Source organism: Aythya marila (genome assembly GCF_965140915.1).
Source record: "Aythya marila genome assembly, chromosome: 10".
NCBI lineage: Eukaryota > Metazoa > Chordata > Aves > Anseriformes > Anatidae > Aythya > Aythya marila.
The window spans coordinates 5,389,662-5,406,093 of NC_139051.1; the positions used below are offsets into that span (position 1 = coordinate 5,389,662).

General features: G+C 40.4%; 1 protein-coding gene across 1 annotated transcript in view; it reads left to right on the forward strand.

Moving 5' to 3' along the window:
* Nucleotides 1-1,169: 1,169 nt before the first annotated feature.
* The window catches only part of TAFA4 (TAFA chemokine like family member 4), a 45,705-nt gene continuing 30,442 nt past the window's right edge, over nt 1,170-16,432 (forward strand). Inside the window, exons 1-2 of the mRNA XM_082767837.1 lie at nt 1,170-1,302; nt 4,232-4,347. Of these exons, the coding sequence (XP_082623963.1) occupies nt 1,223-1,302; nt 4,232-4,347 (196 nt within the window). The 5' untranslated portion in view covers nt 1,170-1,222. The remainder of the gene's footprint in view (nt 1,303-4,231; nt 4,348-16,432) is intronic.

Sequence of the window (16,432 nt, forward strand, 5' to 3'; positions counted from 1 at the left end):
TTTGTTTTGATTATAAGTGCTGTGTTACAATTTTGGCTCATTCTGAAACTGTATATTGGAAAATGAAGACAGAGTAAAATGTGATTAATTATAGATTGCTGGCCTGGTACTTCTTTAATTCCATCAATTACTCTGGTTTCTCATGGTGTTCTGAACAGAAAGGAACTGTGTGTGGGAAGCCAGGGGCTTTTCTGTCCTAAGCTCCTGAAGGGGATCTGCTTACCTGCCTTTATGACCCCAGAGATGCTTTGCCCTCCAATGTGATAGTGTAACTTTCTTAAAAGCAAATTTCTAATTGATCAAAGGAAGAGTGAAATGAAAGGAGTGGCAGGAGAAGATGAGAAAAGGTTATTGTGATCCCTCCGTCACTGAAGACCACATTATTATTACTCTCACAAATTGCACTGTGTCATGTTTTCAATAGCAGAAGGTCAAGTTGAGCCCAGGGATAGAAGTGAGAGAACAAATATAAACAATAAAAGCAAAGAGACTCGAATGCCTATGAAATGGAGTGTTTGAGCTCATTATTCTGTGGAACGTGCGTCAGTACTGCTGCAAAACTGTCTCCATGTAGTGACTTCGGAAATGTAGCTTCTGGGTACAGGTGGGCTTGGCATGAGATGTGGTGCTGGGAGCCAAAAGCATCAGAGGGAGCCATAATACATCGATGACACAGACACAATCCTACAGATGCAGCCCTACAGACCCTCTGCTCTGAGGTAGCTGGATTCCTTGGCCATATCTTTATGAAGACAGTGAAGGATTTCACCCTGTCCTTAATAACCTCTGGTTCAATTTGTTGGAGGTTTCAAGTAAGCATGTGGAAATCTGTTTGCACTGTGGTGGCGTCTTTTCTAGATATAACAGTTTCCACAGCATTTTTGTGGAGGCACGTGGCTGTAAGGACACAGTAAGCAGTGTGCATTGTGTTTGTAATTTCCAGTGGAGTAAACTCTGCTTTTAGTTAATATAGTGATATTTCAGAGCTGTCTTACCACTGTTTCTCTGTGTTCTTGGAAACAAGTGAAAAGAGCAGTGTGACTGCTGCCTTTTGCCCTGGATTGTACTGTAGATGGCAGTGTGAAACAATGATTTTGATAACGAAGATCTATTTCACAGCATCATTCTAGACATTAATTGCAGTGTAATATGGCTTTCTTTGTAGGTCCCCAAAGCGAAAGAAAAAATTCTGAAATGCAGAAAGGCTTATTTGCAGCCGCAAATGGGAATCTGGAATAACTATGAAAAACACACTGAAATAATTGTGTTTGACTGGAACAAAATTCTTGCGAAGTCCCCAAGGTAAGAACACTTTTTATCTTTCAAATGACACTGAAGATTTGCTGTTCTGGTTAGCAACAATAACCACTTTAATCCAACAGAGAACGAAGGCTTGACATTTCTGAGAGTGGCAGCCCACTGAAGCTGAAGGGCCCAGCACCCCTTGTTGCATCTGTCTGCCAAACTTCATTTTCCCTCTGTCTTTTTAAAGATCCCCCTGTATTTCTTTATATTAGTAGGCTGAAGACTTGTGTCCTGTCTACCTGCAGTACACACTGAAGTCTGCAAGTGTTATATCATTTTAATGACACTGGTTGGTTTTAGCAGCCTTTCAATTTGGATATGTCCGTGTTTTTTAGTGATATATTTATTCCTGGGCTTGGATATACTTATAAAGGGCTAGGGTTACCTTGTTAACCCGATTAAATGTGGTTTCCTATTCCCTATCTGACATTAGGGTCATGGTTTCAAAAGAGTCAGATTTTCATAATCTGGAAAAATTTTTGAGGTGATGTCAGCATACACTTCCAGGCTTGCTCCTGTACTGGAAATGGTGGGAACACCTGGGTTCACTTACATCCTGAAATAGGAGTTGTTTAGCTGCAGTGCATGATTTGGGGCCAAATACCTGTCCCTTTCATCAACTCACACCAGAAATGGTATGCTGAGAATTTTTGATCTGTGGTATTTAATTCCAAGGATTAAATTCTGCTTTCATGCCTCAGGACACCTGAAGGAAGATCACTGTCTGTTGTTACTACACATTGACACCAGAGCTGGGCTGTCCGCTGATATCTGGATCAGATTCCTGTATTTGTTTTTAGAGCAACTGAGGGACAGTATTGCAAAATGAGCAAATCATGACTTCCTATTTAGTGGTAACTGGCGCATGAGGTGCAAGGTGTCACTGTTCTTGTGAAGGAAGTAAGAAAATTAAGGTTAAATTCAGCTGTCTCCTCTGGAAAATATGTTACCTTAGTTACCTTTGGAGGATTTGGGTGACTAAATCTTGAAATTCAAAGCCTATTGGGCTGTTTATTTAGACTAAGATAAACAACAATAACAACATTTGTGCTGGTTTCACAGTGACTCAATCCCGTTAACTGCACTGGCTTTATGTGGTTCACTGGGTGCAGAGATGAATTAGGCCCATGTTTATTAGCTGAAGAGTAGGTGCTCTGAATTAGCCTGGGAGTTCTCTGTAAGAGGGTACTTCATGCTTGTAGAAGACTCCCGTACACTGTTTTTTAAAGAATCTCAGATTTTCTTCCCATACTTTTCCTTTTGTGTTTAGAGTGGCAATGTATTTGGCTCTAAACAGGGTATCTACACAAGGAATCGTTAATTTCCCCAAAATTAGTCCTTAAAATGTAGCTTCTTTAAATTATTTTTTCTTAAACCTATAAGCATGATGTGTTATTTTTTTTCACAACATTTGCAGATCTTTAAAAAAAAAAAAAAAAAAGTTTATGGGTTAGAGTAAAGTCTACAAGGACAGCTGAAGATGCTGGGTTTTTCATTCAAGTTTTGTTACAGAAGTGCGAAATACTGTTTGTTGCTAAAATATATTTACAACAGGTTTTTGACCTCTAACTTTTGCTATTAACAAGTGATTTGTTTGGACTTCATCAATGTTCCCACTAATACATGCTGAGAACAATATTGTTTGGTGATGTGCGAAAGGGAAAGGCAAGCACTTCTAGATGAGAAAATGTGAGGCCTGTTTTGGTTTCACTTGCAGGTGGTGTTCAAATTTAAAACAGGACTGAAGTGCTTCACCTGCCTTTGACAGTAGAGCTAAGGCGTGAGATTTTTTTTAATTTTCAGGTTTTTTTTAACTGTTTGGCTGTTCAGCACTTGAATGATCTGACTAGCTGAACAGTTTCAGGTATCATAAAGATATACCAATAAATCATTTAGAAAATACATGGAAGAATCAGAGCTGGAATCTGAAGGGAAAAGTTCTCTAAGGACTGTTTGGTGCAAATAAGCATGCTTGTGATAGGCTCATCCAAATCCCAGTGTGCCGATTAACTACCGACTAACATCACTGCTTTCATAGCGGTATTTAGTTCAATTTATGCAAATCTATAATTTGCCTTTAATTAATTTGATATATGCCTGCTTACAGCATTTGCTGAAAGTGTGGAATGTTACATCTAAGGGTTCAAGTGCATAATGCCCATTTATGTATTGCACGAGTAATAAATCATCATAACTGAGTTTAAGAAAATGATCAGATTACCTTTCGATGTGATGAATAGCATAACATAAGCTATTGAGGGATTTAATTGTAAGTATTTGCAGCAAAATTACTGAGGATTTGTGGTCTTAGTTCTTACGCATAAATGAGGCTAACGATATCTGCCTTCTGTGGAACAACTGTTTTCTGAAATGCAGTTTCTAACGCTCTGGCAGAGTAGTGAATCCTTGCGTATTTGACTGAGCTGGTGGCTTCATGACTGTTTAACCCTTAGCAAACTTATTGATCTCCAGGAAAGCTAGCAGATCCTGGTATCTTTAGCAAATTTGTCATGACAAGTATGAAGTAAAAAGTATACTTTTCTGTGATGTTTCTATGATTTTGAGGCAGCTGCAGTTTAAAAATAGTAGCGCACCTTATAAATATATATCTTTAAATTAAGTGTGGATGGGTCTTAATCTTAAAAGACTCCTCAAGATTTGTACAAATATACTGCACTCGTATGGTGTTGTTATAAATGTGTGGGTAATATGATGTGTGTTAGCCATTGCATTGCTTCTAACTATGAAACATGCTTCAAAAAGAATTGATCCCAACCGAACTGTGAATATGATTTTGTCAGTGTTGCCTTGTAATAAGATGTATTATTCTTCAGCATCTTTGCAGCTTTTCCTTCCCAGCATTGTTTTTATGTTATTCCCTGCTCATATTGTTCTTTCACTCATCTGCTTCCTTTTCTGCCTCCAGGATGAGATTCTGTGCCAAATCAATGCTTCTATCTGACTGGCTTTTTCTGGTCTATGTGTTAATGGTCTGCTGTAAATTGTTGTCCGCCTCTAGCCACCATCCCCGGGGACATACAGGTAGGAGCTTTTTGAACTCATTACATGCTACTGAGACCAATTAATACCACTTGCAGAGTGTTAGAGCCCTCTCTTTAGCAATGGGTAATATATGAGGCTGTTGACAGCATGCTATAATCGGTGCAATGGGTTAAAAATACAGCAACAACCAAATGAGTTACTGTAAAATTTCATGGGGTTTTCTAGTAGTTTTATGTAGTGAAATCACTCCACAAAATCTGTCCGGTGAGCTTAATGACTGCTAGGAGTTTTGGATTTTTTGTGCCCTTTTGCTTTATCCCTTTTTTGTACTGCTCTGAAATGTATCTTTATCTTCCCCTTCTTAATCCAGTAGTTATCAGGAGACTTTACAATGGTATCATTGGCTTTGGTGAGCAATAGATCAAAGCCCTAAGACTACATGAGCCAGTTCTTCCACTAAGTAACACAAATACTGAACTGTGGTTTAGTTCAGCTTGTGGTGTGCTACTTTTTTCCTGCATAGTGAGGCAAACGGAAAGATAATTGCGTTTAAGAGAATGCACTATTCTAGTAAGATAATCTACCTGCCATGATATAGTATCTTATATATGACAGAATGACAGAAATAGCTCAGAACAAGCTGGGTTGTTTTCATAAATTGATACTGGACTGGAACTTGGTAGCAATGAGTCTGTGCTAGGGCCATGCAGAGACCCCAGCTTGAATGCAGAAAGAAATCTAGATATATTAGTGCTAATAACCTGTATCACCTTTGATCCCAGAAGCAAGAGAAGTAAAGCTAACAAAATACCACCTGTGGGCTCTGCTTTTAGGAGAGGTTAAAAACCTGGCAGCACCCTGGCGATGAGAAGACTGGACTCTCAGTACTGTAGTTAGCGTCATGCTGGTTTGGGGATTTCTGCAAGTGCTGTATTTGTGCTGTAGCCTCATTCTTAGATGAGGTGTGTTGCCATTAATCCATATATAATGTTCTTAGCTCTGAGCCAGATTCTCATGGGTCCGTGTCTAATGTTAGCATCCACTTCAGCTCAGTGCTAGGAAGTGGGGATGCATTTGTTAGAGGGTTCATCCTCCAGATGAGACAACCTATTGATCTCTTTCCTGGATGCTTCTGGTGGGTGTCTAGGTAGGAGCTGAAGGATCCTCATGAGCTTGCCAAAATCTTTTCAGTCCTGGCACGCATAACTGAATGTGACCTGCATACAGCTGCTGTGTCTATATCTACATGCTCACAGCACATCAGCAGTGTGTGTAAGAGCTGCACAGAACACCTCTGTGCTCTGGGTTCCCTGGTGCTGTGGAGCTTTCTTACCATGCTCTGACATGTCTTCTGTCACTGCCCATCCAGAGTGAGATGAAGCTGTTTCTTCATTCAAGATTCATTGAAATTTAACCTTTTTATCAGGAAAGGAATTCTCCTGGATTTTCTCTGATGCATGGATGAGTAGGGTTTATCAGCAGTTCAAGCGTGTTGGTTTTTTTAACACCTTAGGTTTTGAGATGTTTAAAGTGGATTCCAGCCCATTGCTTTCTATTGAGTGTCTATCACCTTTCTGTGGCACAGGATTTGGCCAAAAACTACAAGTCAGCAGTAAGTGTGCTAGAGTTACTGACAAAATGCCAAAATAATTGGGCACTATTTCTTTCAGTCCCTGGTAGACGTGTTTTCCATGAACTGAAGTGTTTGCCATAAAATGCAGTCACAGGTCAAGGAGAATAACTGAGAAGTTTCAGCAAAAGCCTATAAAACAATTGAATACCGGGTCAGGGAATGATCCACGTTACCTTTTTGCAGGTAGCTGTTATGGAAACTGGCTAAATTGCTTCACTGAGGAAGGGGATCTACACACAATGACAAGTTAATTAGGCCCTCTTGACCTTTCCTATAAACAACTGTTGCTTAGCAGTGCATTTCAGAGCTGATTAAACAATTGAAGTTCCTCTTCAGACTGCAGCAGAACCTGGAGAATAGACTTCTGCAGCATTTGTCATTCAGGGAAGAGTCTTGTAAGATGGAATGTTATTTTTGTCTTTTTAAGATGCACTTTGCATGTGTACCAAAGGGAAATACCTGTAATAAGGCAGCAGTGATCTTCTTTTGAGGGCTCATATGATGAATACTCATTATGTGTCATGTAAATTATGGCAATCTTTTAACATAACATTTCAGAATGCTTGACTGCATACTTTTAACTGAGACTAAGAATTCTTTTCACTGTATCAAAGAGGTATTGTAAAACACAATCAAGCTGCTCGGCTGTTAAGCACATTTGCTTACAGTGCTTTTTCTCGTAGGCTAAAAAAAAGGTTCTGCTCTTCATTAAATAGCGAGGTCAGATTGTGGAGCTTTTCTTCAAATAGATTCCATTGAAGCTGGAACCTTCACGCACCTTTTTAGACTCATGGTGTCATATTCTTCCCCAGACATGAGTTTCTCTCGTGTATGCTGAAGTCACCCCATCCCACTTTATGATTCCATGTGCCAGTTGCAAATCACCCCCATTTTTGATTATCCAGCTCCCCATATCTGGTGCATGGCATCACTGAGCATTTGGAGGGCCCTGCTGAAGGGATCTGCATTTCCCACCTTATTTTTGAGGTGGGAGTTTTTGAGGAATTTCTAATGTACGATCAGATCTGTGATGTGATCTAGTACGTGAACAAGGCAATGTCTTTCTCCTTCCTGATTTGCATCAGGAAAGCAAATATTTTTTTCTTTTAGTGTAGCACATTTCATGGAAAACAAATACTTAGCCTCATCTGGTTAAAATAAATTAACATGTTTTCGGAGAGCAAATGAGATTAAAAATGTAAATTCTGGTCAACAGACAGCTATCACATTTTTCAAAGTAGAATGTCTTGTAGCATGTTAGATGGTAGAGAGATGAATTCAGGCTTTGGGTTTGGCAAAGACCCTGTTCTATGTGCCTTAGGTCAAGCAGCCATAACCTAATAGGTACATCTTGAGGTGGGATATACTTGATGTTTATGAGACATGAGGTGCCTACCTAGTGATGCTTTAGGAGCAGCTGTTTTTTAAGAATGTGTTGTATGACCCTGAAAATCAGTGTGTTTCAATCTGTCTTTGACAACACTGGTTGCTTTTGAAAATGTGCTTACTCATTACATCTAAGAAAGTTTATTAACCAAGGGCAGACAATAGAATTGAAGCTGAAAAGTGGGGATTGACTTTTTTTTTTCTTTTCAAAATACTGTGATTTTTAAGGAGCCTAATCCAGGAAAAGACACTTATTGACTTAGGTTGTGTTAGATGGCACCTGAAAGAATGACATTTGACAGCTGTCTCTGTAATATTCAGACAGGGACAGAGGTTTGATCTTTAAGGACCCAGAAGCCATCCTGTTGCTGAAAAGTGAGAGACAATGGTATTGAGCAATCCATTTGACAAAAAAGGTCTCACCACTGTAATAAAGCATAGGACAGGCCTAACCCATTCTTTTGTTCTGCAATATATTCACTGTCATCAAATAACTGTTAGTGGAGAAAGAGACCGTTCAATCTAGCAAGACAGTCCTGCCATTGCTTTGAAGAAGTTTGGAATCTTGAGCCCAGCTTGGAGGCCTCAGCCTATTTTTCATTTAAACAGTGTAATTGCTTTGACTAGCAGAGTTAACTAGGCAAAAGGCAGGGGAGAAATATTCCTTCTCTTTACTGTTAGATCACTGAGGATGATAGTTATGCAGATTATTTCAGCAGGCTCCCTGTACAACTATGTAGAGAAGACAATTCTGAATATTCGTCTGAATTCGTTGCTCTGAATTACCCTTCTGAAGAGCGTCTTTTGCACTGACAACAGCAGAGAGATGCATAAGCACCAACCTTACTAGAGCTATTTAAAATAGGGCAGTATTTCAGGCTCCCAGAGTTCCTAACTGATACCAGTATAACTATCAATTCCATGCTGTGCTGAATGAAGCAGTGTACATTTAGTACCAGGAAAAATTTGTTTCCACCTCGCTGTTGTAAGTCAGGATCCACAAATGATGAAGCATTGAATAGAAACTTCCTCAGGTCACCTCACCTGGGGGCTGGACTTGTAGATCATTAATTGGTGCAGCCAGCTGAGCAATTTCTGTCATGAATTACCAGTGCAGCTTGGTTTTTCTTAAGGCTGCTGCATTTTATTTTTATGTGGTGGTTCTCACCTGAAATACTTCCAGCCTCCTTCTGCTTGCTCAACAGTCCAGATTTTGGAGAGGCCATTATAAGTATGCCTGGAATTCATATATTTAAAATACACCTGTAGGGCCAAATTTGTCTCTGAATTTGTCTTGCTTGGTTCATGTGTGTTTTTTTTTTTTTTCTTTTGTGTGTGTGTGTGTGTGTGTGATTTCCAGGGAGGACTTCTGCCCTAAAGGTCTTCTTGCTTCTCCCAGCTGCAGGATGGTGCAGAGCATAGGGATAAATCACTGAATGCACTGGGACATAGCTTGGTTGTCTTGCCAACTGGAGGAATAAGTAGTAACTTCTTTTCTTAGAGTTTATTCCTTGCTGCTCTGCAGACGGCTTAATTTACAGGGTTATCAGAGGTTTAATGGGAGAAGTCTTATTAAAAATGCCAGTGACAAGTCAAATGTGCGTGACCGTGGAGATTGGGAAGTGGGTTCATAAGGGAATTACCAGCATCCCGAGCTGTTGAAAACTCTACCTCTTTGCTTAGTGAAATGCAGCAGAAAATCTAATTTGCTGCCTGGCATCTTGGATGTGATCTCCAACAACCAGGATGCTGTCTTGGCTGGTTTTCAGAGGACCAGCGATTTCCATCATGTGTGAAAGATGGGTTTCTTTTGTAGACTGTGCTGTGCAGGGAATGCACTGGGACCTGAGCTAATTTTCTGGGTTTCTACGAGCGTTCTCCTTTGTGCTCTTCTAACTGATGCTTGAACAGGGTGAGAGAGATGCATGGAAAATCTCAGCTCATGTAGGAGCAACCTGGGTGAATAATGCAGCAGTGCCCCTTGATGCAAAAGACAAAGGCTGTCCTTGCTTGCTGCTGCTCCTGTTCTGCCCTTGCTAGTGCTTAGGGCAGGGAGAGCCTGTTTATTGTGTCTGCCTCTGGTTTCCCATCTGTCTTTGACTGCTCTGGGAAGAGGTGCTGGTCTGGCCTACCAGTGGGAAAATCCAGGTCACTGGTTTGTCACAGAAGCAGGCCTCCTGTCGTCAGACAGTGACAGGTATTGCATGGACGTGGGTCTGGTGCAAAGGTCTGCTGCTGCTGGACTGCAAACCAGGCCAGCTGAAGGCAGTACAGGGGGTTGTGTTAAGTCAGGTGTTGAACAAATCCTTTCTGTGTCCCAAACAACAAAGAAACCAGCACCTTGGGAGAGTGGAAAAACCCTCCTCAAAACTAGATGCCACTCTAACACACTGGGAGAGTACGTGCTGCATTGCCCTCTGTCAGGCAGCAAGAGGCAATAGCAGCCAAGGTTAGGTAAAACCTCGTTCAGTTCCCTGCTTTACCAGGAGCACACCCTGCGCTGATGCCAGGTGAAGAAGAAATGAATGGCACAGTTCTTCTGAAGGACAAACGAAGGATTCGGCGATGCTGTTGGACTGGACATGGGGGCTGAGTGGCAGGTGTGCGTAAATGATACTGGGATCATCCCCACACAAAACAGCAATTCACGTATTGAGGCATGTATCAGACATTGTTTAGGTCTGCAGGGCCCTCTGAGCCTGCTTTTTTTCCCTCCTTTGAATGCGAAATGTTACTGTCAGCTGGAATTCAGACCCATTAATACCTCTTTATAGTGCTTTTGGTTTCAGGTGGTCTGGCAGCAGACAAGATTGTTCCACATCAGTTGCAGCTGCTCACATCTTTAAGCACTTCATGGGCAGAATCCTGCCCCTAGTAGAGTCAGAGAAAAAGCATCTCCCTTATGCTGATGCGGGGACTTCATCTACTTAAGAGAAGGCTGTGTGTCTGAAAGATGCAGCATTATGTTAGAAACATCGCTGCTTTCAAGGAAGAAGGGGAAAAACAGGCATCTGGTTCTCACCTTTATTTTTGGGCTGGGGCACCGTTCATTATAACGGTGCTGTTGGGGTGCTGAGGGTTCAGCTCCCTGCTCCACCAGAGGGCCCTGCAAGGCTGCGAAAGGGGCTGCAGCGCACAGCCACAGACGGGCACCGCTCTTGCTGATTTAAGTCTCCTGATTTAAGTCATAACTGCGCATTTTACTAATTAGAATTATGAGTCCTTTGTATTTCAATGGGTCAGATGTGGTTAATGCACAATAAGCTTTAGTCCTTTGTTCTGTTTAACTCCTTTTATGTCTTAATGTTTTATTCAGTGTGTTATTTATGCGTTTTATTATCCAGCTTCTAAATATAGGCTAGCTACAATATACAGCCCTGGCTGTAATCTCTTCAACTAATAAGGCAGGAAAAGCAATTCAGTTGAGCAATAGGATCCCTTTAAGACAGAATGGAGCAGAGTTTGCTGCATGAAGTTTGCTGGGATATTTATTTTTGAGAAGAAAAAAGAGGAAAAGCACATTCTTTTCTTTTTTTTTTTCTTTTTTCTTTTCTTTTTTTTTTTTTTTTTTAGGGTGTGGGGGACTTTAAATAACAGTGGGAACTTGTTATATGCATGAGAGATTTTTGGACAAAGACTGTGGATGCATAAATGCTACCAGTAACAAGAAATTCAGTGTTAATTTAGTCTTTTATAGGGTAAAACATAGCTTCTGTTACAGTTTTTGCATGAATGTGCACTTTAGCTGAGAGGAATATGATTGTATATGAAAAGATTTGTATATTCCAGGGAGTTAGGGGAAAGAATTACAGATGAACTGAAGAATGTGTAGGTTTTGTTTAGCATATTTCACCATGTTCAAAAGGGGTGTGTATGTGTGTGTGGGAGTTATATAACAAAAAGAAAGGAGATTTTTGAAAGGTGCAGTCTCATTTAGCACAAAAGTGGTCAAGTCTATTGTATCAACCTGTGTAGCAGGGGGCTGAAACCCAGCTCTTTCCAGCAATATCAAGGTGACCCTATTCTAAAGCCATTGGAGAAAGCTTCTGAAAATACTGTCTTTACTTTATTCATCTTACATTGGCAACATCAGTTTTTATTACAGCTGGTATGTGCAATAAATGGTGATCTTTATGTTCCATTGACCAAAGTTCCAACCGAGAAAGCTTTTTTTTGTTCTTTATCTTTTTTTCTACTTTTTTCTTTTAATCTACTTCCCCTTGATTTAGAACTTGTATTACAAAACAGTACCCGTGTTGCAGATGGGTCTGCTTGCCCTAGTGTGGGGAGAAAGATATGGCTGGATAAATGGAAATCCACAAATGGGATGGAAAGCATCTTGCCCTCAGTGTTTACTTGAGTAAAGTGATGCAATGAAAAGTGGAACGTGTTCTACTCTGGAGCTGTGTTCTGGGTTTACATGGAGGTCAGCATGCTGAGTCCTTGGGAGGATGGATGCTTGAGTGATGAAGGCAGTAAATTGAAATGTAAAGGACTTGCATTGAATTCCTGGCTCTGAAATGATTGAAAGACTTGCCTGAGATGAAGTCCTGAACCCACCGAAGGGGAGTTTGTGATTCTTCTGTGGTTTAGTTTCCAGCCTGCTCCGGATATGTGATATGGTTTTTGGTCCCAACAGAAAAGTTAGACGTTATAGCTATGATTTTATTAACGCTTAAGCCAGTCATTCTTACAGAATTCATCATTTAGTGTTTTGCAAATCACTGCCATTTTGAGGGATGGAAATTGCTTTAGGGTCTGTTCTGCTATTGATCGACATGTCTGTGCTTACTGCATGGGTTGCATTGCCACAGCCTTACAATCACATTAATTGTAATAGCAGCTCAGAGCCTGCCCCAAACTTAAATTCCAATTTTAATGTAATTGTAAGGCTTTGTGCTACTGGAGAGTTTCATCCCCAAAGAGTTACTCTTGAAAAAATTTCAAGCACTTAAGAGCAGGGAATCAGTTGTCGTGCTCGGCTCTACCGTGTTTGGCCCCACCTGTGCCTACTCCACGAGGACACATGAAGAGCTCAGCTCTGTTCTCACGCCAGGCAGTTCCCCTTGCCAGAGAGCCACCTTGGTGTTAATTTGGGAGTTTATGGTGTGAATGTATATGGTATGGCTGGTGTCAAGGACATGGTTGGGCAAGCATCTTGACTTGGAGAACAAAAATGTTTAACTAACAGTTGAAGAACCTGCAGATGAATTTTTTTTTTTTTTAAACTAACATTTAAGTATATTGTCGGAGGAGCACCTTCAAATTGCTGCCAGTATCCCTTTGCTGCAGCTGTCTGTTTTTCAGTCTTTGGCAGCTTTCTTGCATTCTTTCAGGAGAGTGACAACTGGTAGAGAACAATAGATTCTAAATCAGGAGATTGAAGATGTCTTGTAGGGTTCAGCAGGATAATCTCTCCTCATCAGACCGGAGATGCTACCCATCAGCACAGGAGTGGAGGCTACACCTGACATCCATTATCTTCCAGGGTGGCAATCTTTAATGATACTCTGCCAATAACAAAATTTATGAGCAGAAAAATCTAGGATCAACATTTCTATTACTTAGTGTCTGACCTGCCTTATTTTTCTTCCCCTTTATTTCCACTGTTGTTTCTCTGATGGACATCATCCACATGCCTTGTGGCCCAGTGATGGTCACTATTATTTTTACTTACCTGGTCGTCATCTCTTAAAAATGGTAAGTGTGAGGCAGGTTTTCTCTGGGCTTTTATTTGCTGCTTGCATATTTCTGATAAATTGTACCATTAGTTTCACACCTGAGTTTCCTTAAAGTAGCATCCTCGTGCTACTTTAAGGAAATGCATGCAGCGAGTGTTTTAGAATAAATGGCTTTCTTTTTACTTTTTTTTTTTTTTTTTTTAATTGCACAGCAACAAATTGCTGCAAACTAACTTGGTGTTATACTTCTGGGGTGGAACATCAGGACTGGAATGTAACAGATCGTGATTGTGTTAACAGGTGTTTGCAGGGTGTTGCCTGTAGCTGATTTTGTTTCATGTTGACTGTTAATGCCTGATTAGCAAAAATGAATGTAATTTAAATGTATCAAGGTAGTCTTTCCCAAGCATTTTATTTTCAGGTTGGGTGAAAAAGCTTAGAGAATCTCTCTTGCTCTTTATATCCTTTCTTCTGTAATTCCCTTTTGCTTGGGAGATTTCCCTCTACATAACAAGTAATAGAATTGGATAGAGAGCATGCTAACCTTCTTCCTTCACGCGTCTCTGAATCATCACTGGACAGGACATGAAGATGAGGGAGTACGAGGCCTCTAAGGTGGCATTAACCTGCTTGGGTCCAGCACTAGAGTTGTTCAGAAAGTAACAGTGCAAAGGGAACAGGAGAACAGCATGCAAGTCCCTTGTTCCTAGCTAGGACCTTTGCAAGGTACCAGGATGGATCCAGTGCTCTTCCTGATCCAATGCACAGCACAATGAAAGACAGTGTCTCTTGGAAAAGAATATGGAAAATATGTATTTTCTCTAAACAGACATCTTTATGGCTCTTTTATGCTATTTTATGTGCCAAACAACTTGAAAGTATCAATACTTTCTGGCACATTCCCTCTTCCTGCCCCAGTGATGTCATTTGCACTGTTTGGTGTTATAATAAAAAGTCTATTGAAGCACTGGAAATTAAGGAACCGTATTCTTTCATGAATAAGCAATAATTGTGCAGGCACATTTTATTATTATTATTATTTAATGAGGGAAAATAAATAACTGGCCACCCAGGGGAATGGTGACTGTCTTCTTATGACTTACTATTTTGAGGAGATGTCCTTTTCAAAGAAAGTCTAACAGGAAGATCTTAGGCTGCATATTGTCTCTGATGTTTGTTCGTACTCCTAGGTATTCCTAGATTGTCCTTAGAAAATTCAATTTACTCTAAGTATGAAAATCAAGTCAGAGCATAATTTGAACAAAGTGCAAATTATGTCATTTGGCATAAATCACACCAGCAGTATGAGTGTCTGGCCCAGGTTGTGCATATGCTAATGATTTCTGTCTCTTCAGTCCTTTCAGCAGATGCTGGTTTTCCTCCAACAGAAAACAAAAGCCCAAAACCTAAATCATGTGAAATTTCTCATCTAAAAGAGTTGGAATGTAGAAAGAGGCCCTCACTGTTTTCTAAGTGTACCCTGTTGGAGTTAGTACTGTGGGGTCACTGAAGAATTAAAATTTTATGGATACTTTTATTTTCAGTGCTTCTTAATACATCTTGCTTAAAAAAAGAGAAAAAGGAAATTTGATTGCACTAGAAGTTGCCTTTTAGGTTGCTTGACTGCATGTCCAAATAGGTTGTCTGTTTTCGGGACTGCCGCCTGTAATATAGAGTTTAACTTTCTTGTATTGAATTACTTTTTTCAGGTTTTGGGCTATCTCTAAGGTTTCAGAGGTGGGGAAGGAACAACATAAATGGATTTTATGGGTTTTTGGGTTTTGCTGGTAGACATATGCTCTAGGTGTGTGTGTTTTTGTCTTTTTTTTTTTTTTTTTTTTTTTTGTGTCAGAACAACAAAGGCAAAAGCACTAGGCTGGCATTTCATTTGGAAATACTGACAGGTGCACTATTCTTCCCCCTGCCATTTTTTTTTTAAACTGGATATAAGAAAACCCACAACTTTGTGTTGACATTCTTTAGAAATGAAGTGAAATCGCTGCCGTCAGCAAAATGCAATTTACTGCAAGGGATGCAACAGTCTCCAAACAAGGAACCAAGATAATTAGTCTGCAACTGACAAATAATTCTGCTATGCTAATGTCAAGAAACATCCAGACTGTGTCACATGGTAATTTCTGCCAAGCTAGACAGAAAAGAGAGTTTACTGTGAAAACATGTCCTCTTCTGGGGGAACAAATCTAATCCAATGGTGACTACAGAAAGCATTTTTCTGACCCTTCCCCAGTATCAAGGGATTTGGATTAACTGAATTCTGGATCAGAATCAAGGCCTGAGTCGGGTTTTCTGCAAAATCATTTCAATTTTTCTTCTGACCGTAGCAAGAACTGTGTCAAAACAGTATTACAAAGAACTGTGGCTGCAACACGATCAGTTTACCAGAGGGATAAAGGTGATCCAGTACTCTCTCTGTGTTGAGTCTCAACAAAAGAGAAGGGTCTTTGCCTCAAGTGCTTCAGTCTAAGCAAACAGTGATTTGCTGGAGTAACTCGGCTCTGGCAGCCAGACTTGCTGAAATCAAAGCGATACAAGGTGTTTGTCAGGAGAACATGAGATGCTTTACCAGTGAAGTGTGATTATTCCCATTTAACACATGGGAGGCTGGAACACATGTGCACGACGAATATTTTCAGGTCCTAGGAACAAATTGGACTCAGTTGCAGAGCAGTGACAGAGGTTATATTTAGATTGCCTTGCCTGGGACTTGGCGGCTGGGCCAGTATTCATGCAAACAAGAATACAGTACCTAAATACCATCATTCACTGTAGCTGGACAGCACAGTGCAAAAACCTTTCAAACCTGACAAGTGGCTGGTAAGCTCCTTCTCATACTTATTTCCAATACTTCTTAGTCCTGAGTCCATTAGCTAAGCTGGTCTAAAGGCCATGCAAAGAAAAGGCATTTTTGAAATATTATTAACATTTTGCATTGAATGCTAAATATTCTATTCTTGCAGTCAATTAAGTTTTGCTCGCTATATTTTATTATGGACTATGACATGGGCTTTCAGACTGAGATCCATTAAATAATAAATAGTATTAGCAAGGTCATTTCTCAAGCAAGGAAAAGTTGTATGTTTTAAAATGAATTCAGTTGAGAGACAGGCAGTGGTAAGATGATGTTTTGTGGCAGTCTCAGCAGATGGCTGTAATGAGATATTGCTAATTTCTACTGCTCTTGTATTAGCATGTCCGCTGAGGACTGGTTTGCCACTTGCACATGGCCATGGGGGAGAGAAGTGGAGTCCTGTCTCAGGTGAGGTGATAATACAGTTGATAATACATGCCATTAGGGTGTCACTTATCTTGTACAGAAGTCAGTGTGAGACACAAGTAACACAAAGGTAGCCAGTGTTGAGAGGCAGCGTGTCCTGACCTCTGGCAGCGAAAGATTCAGACCACT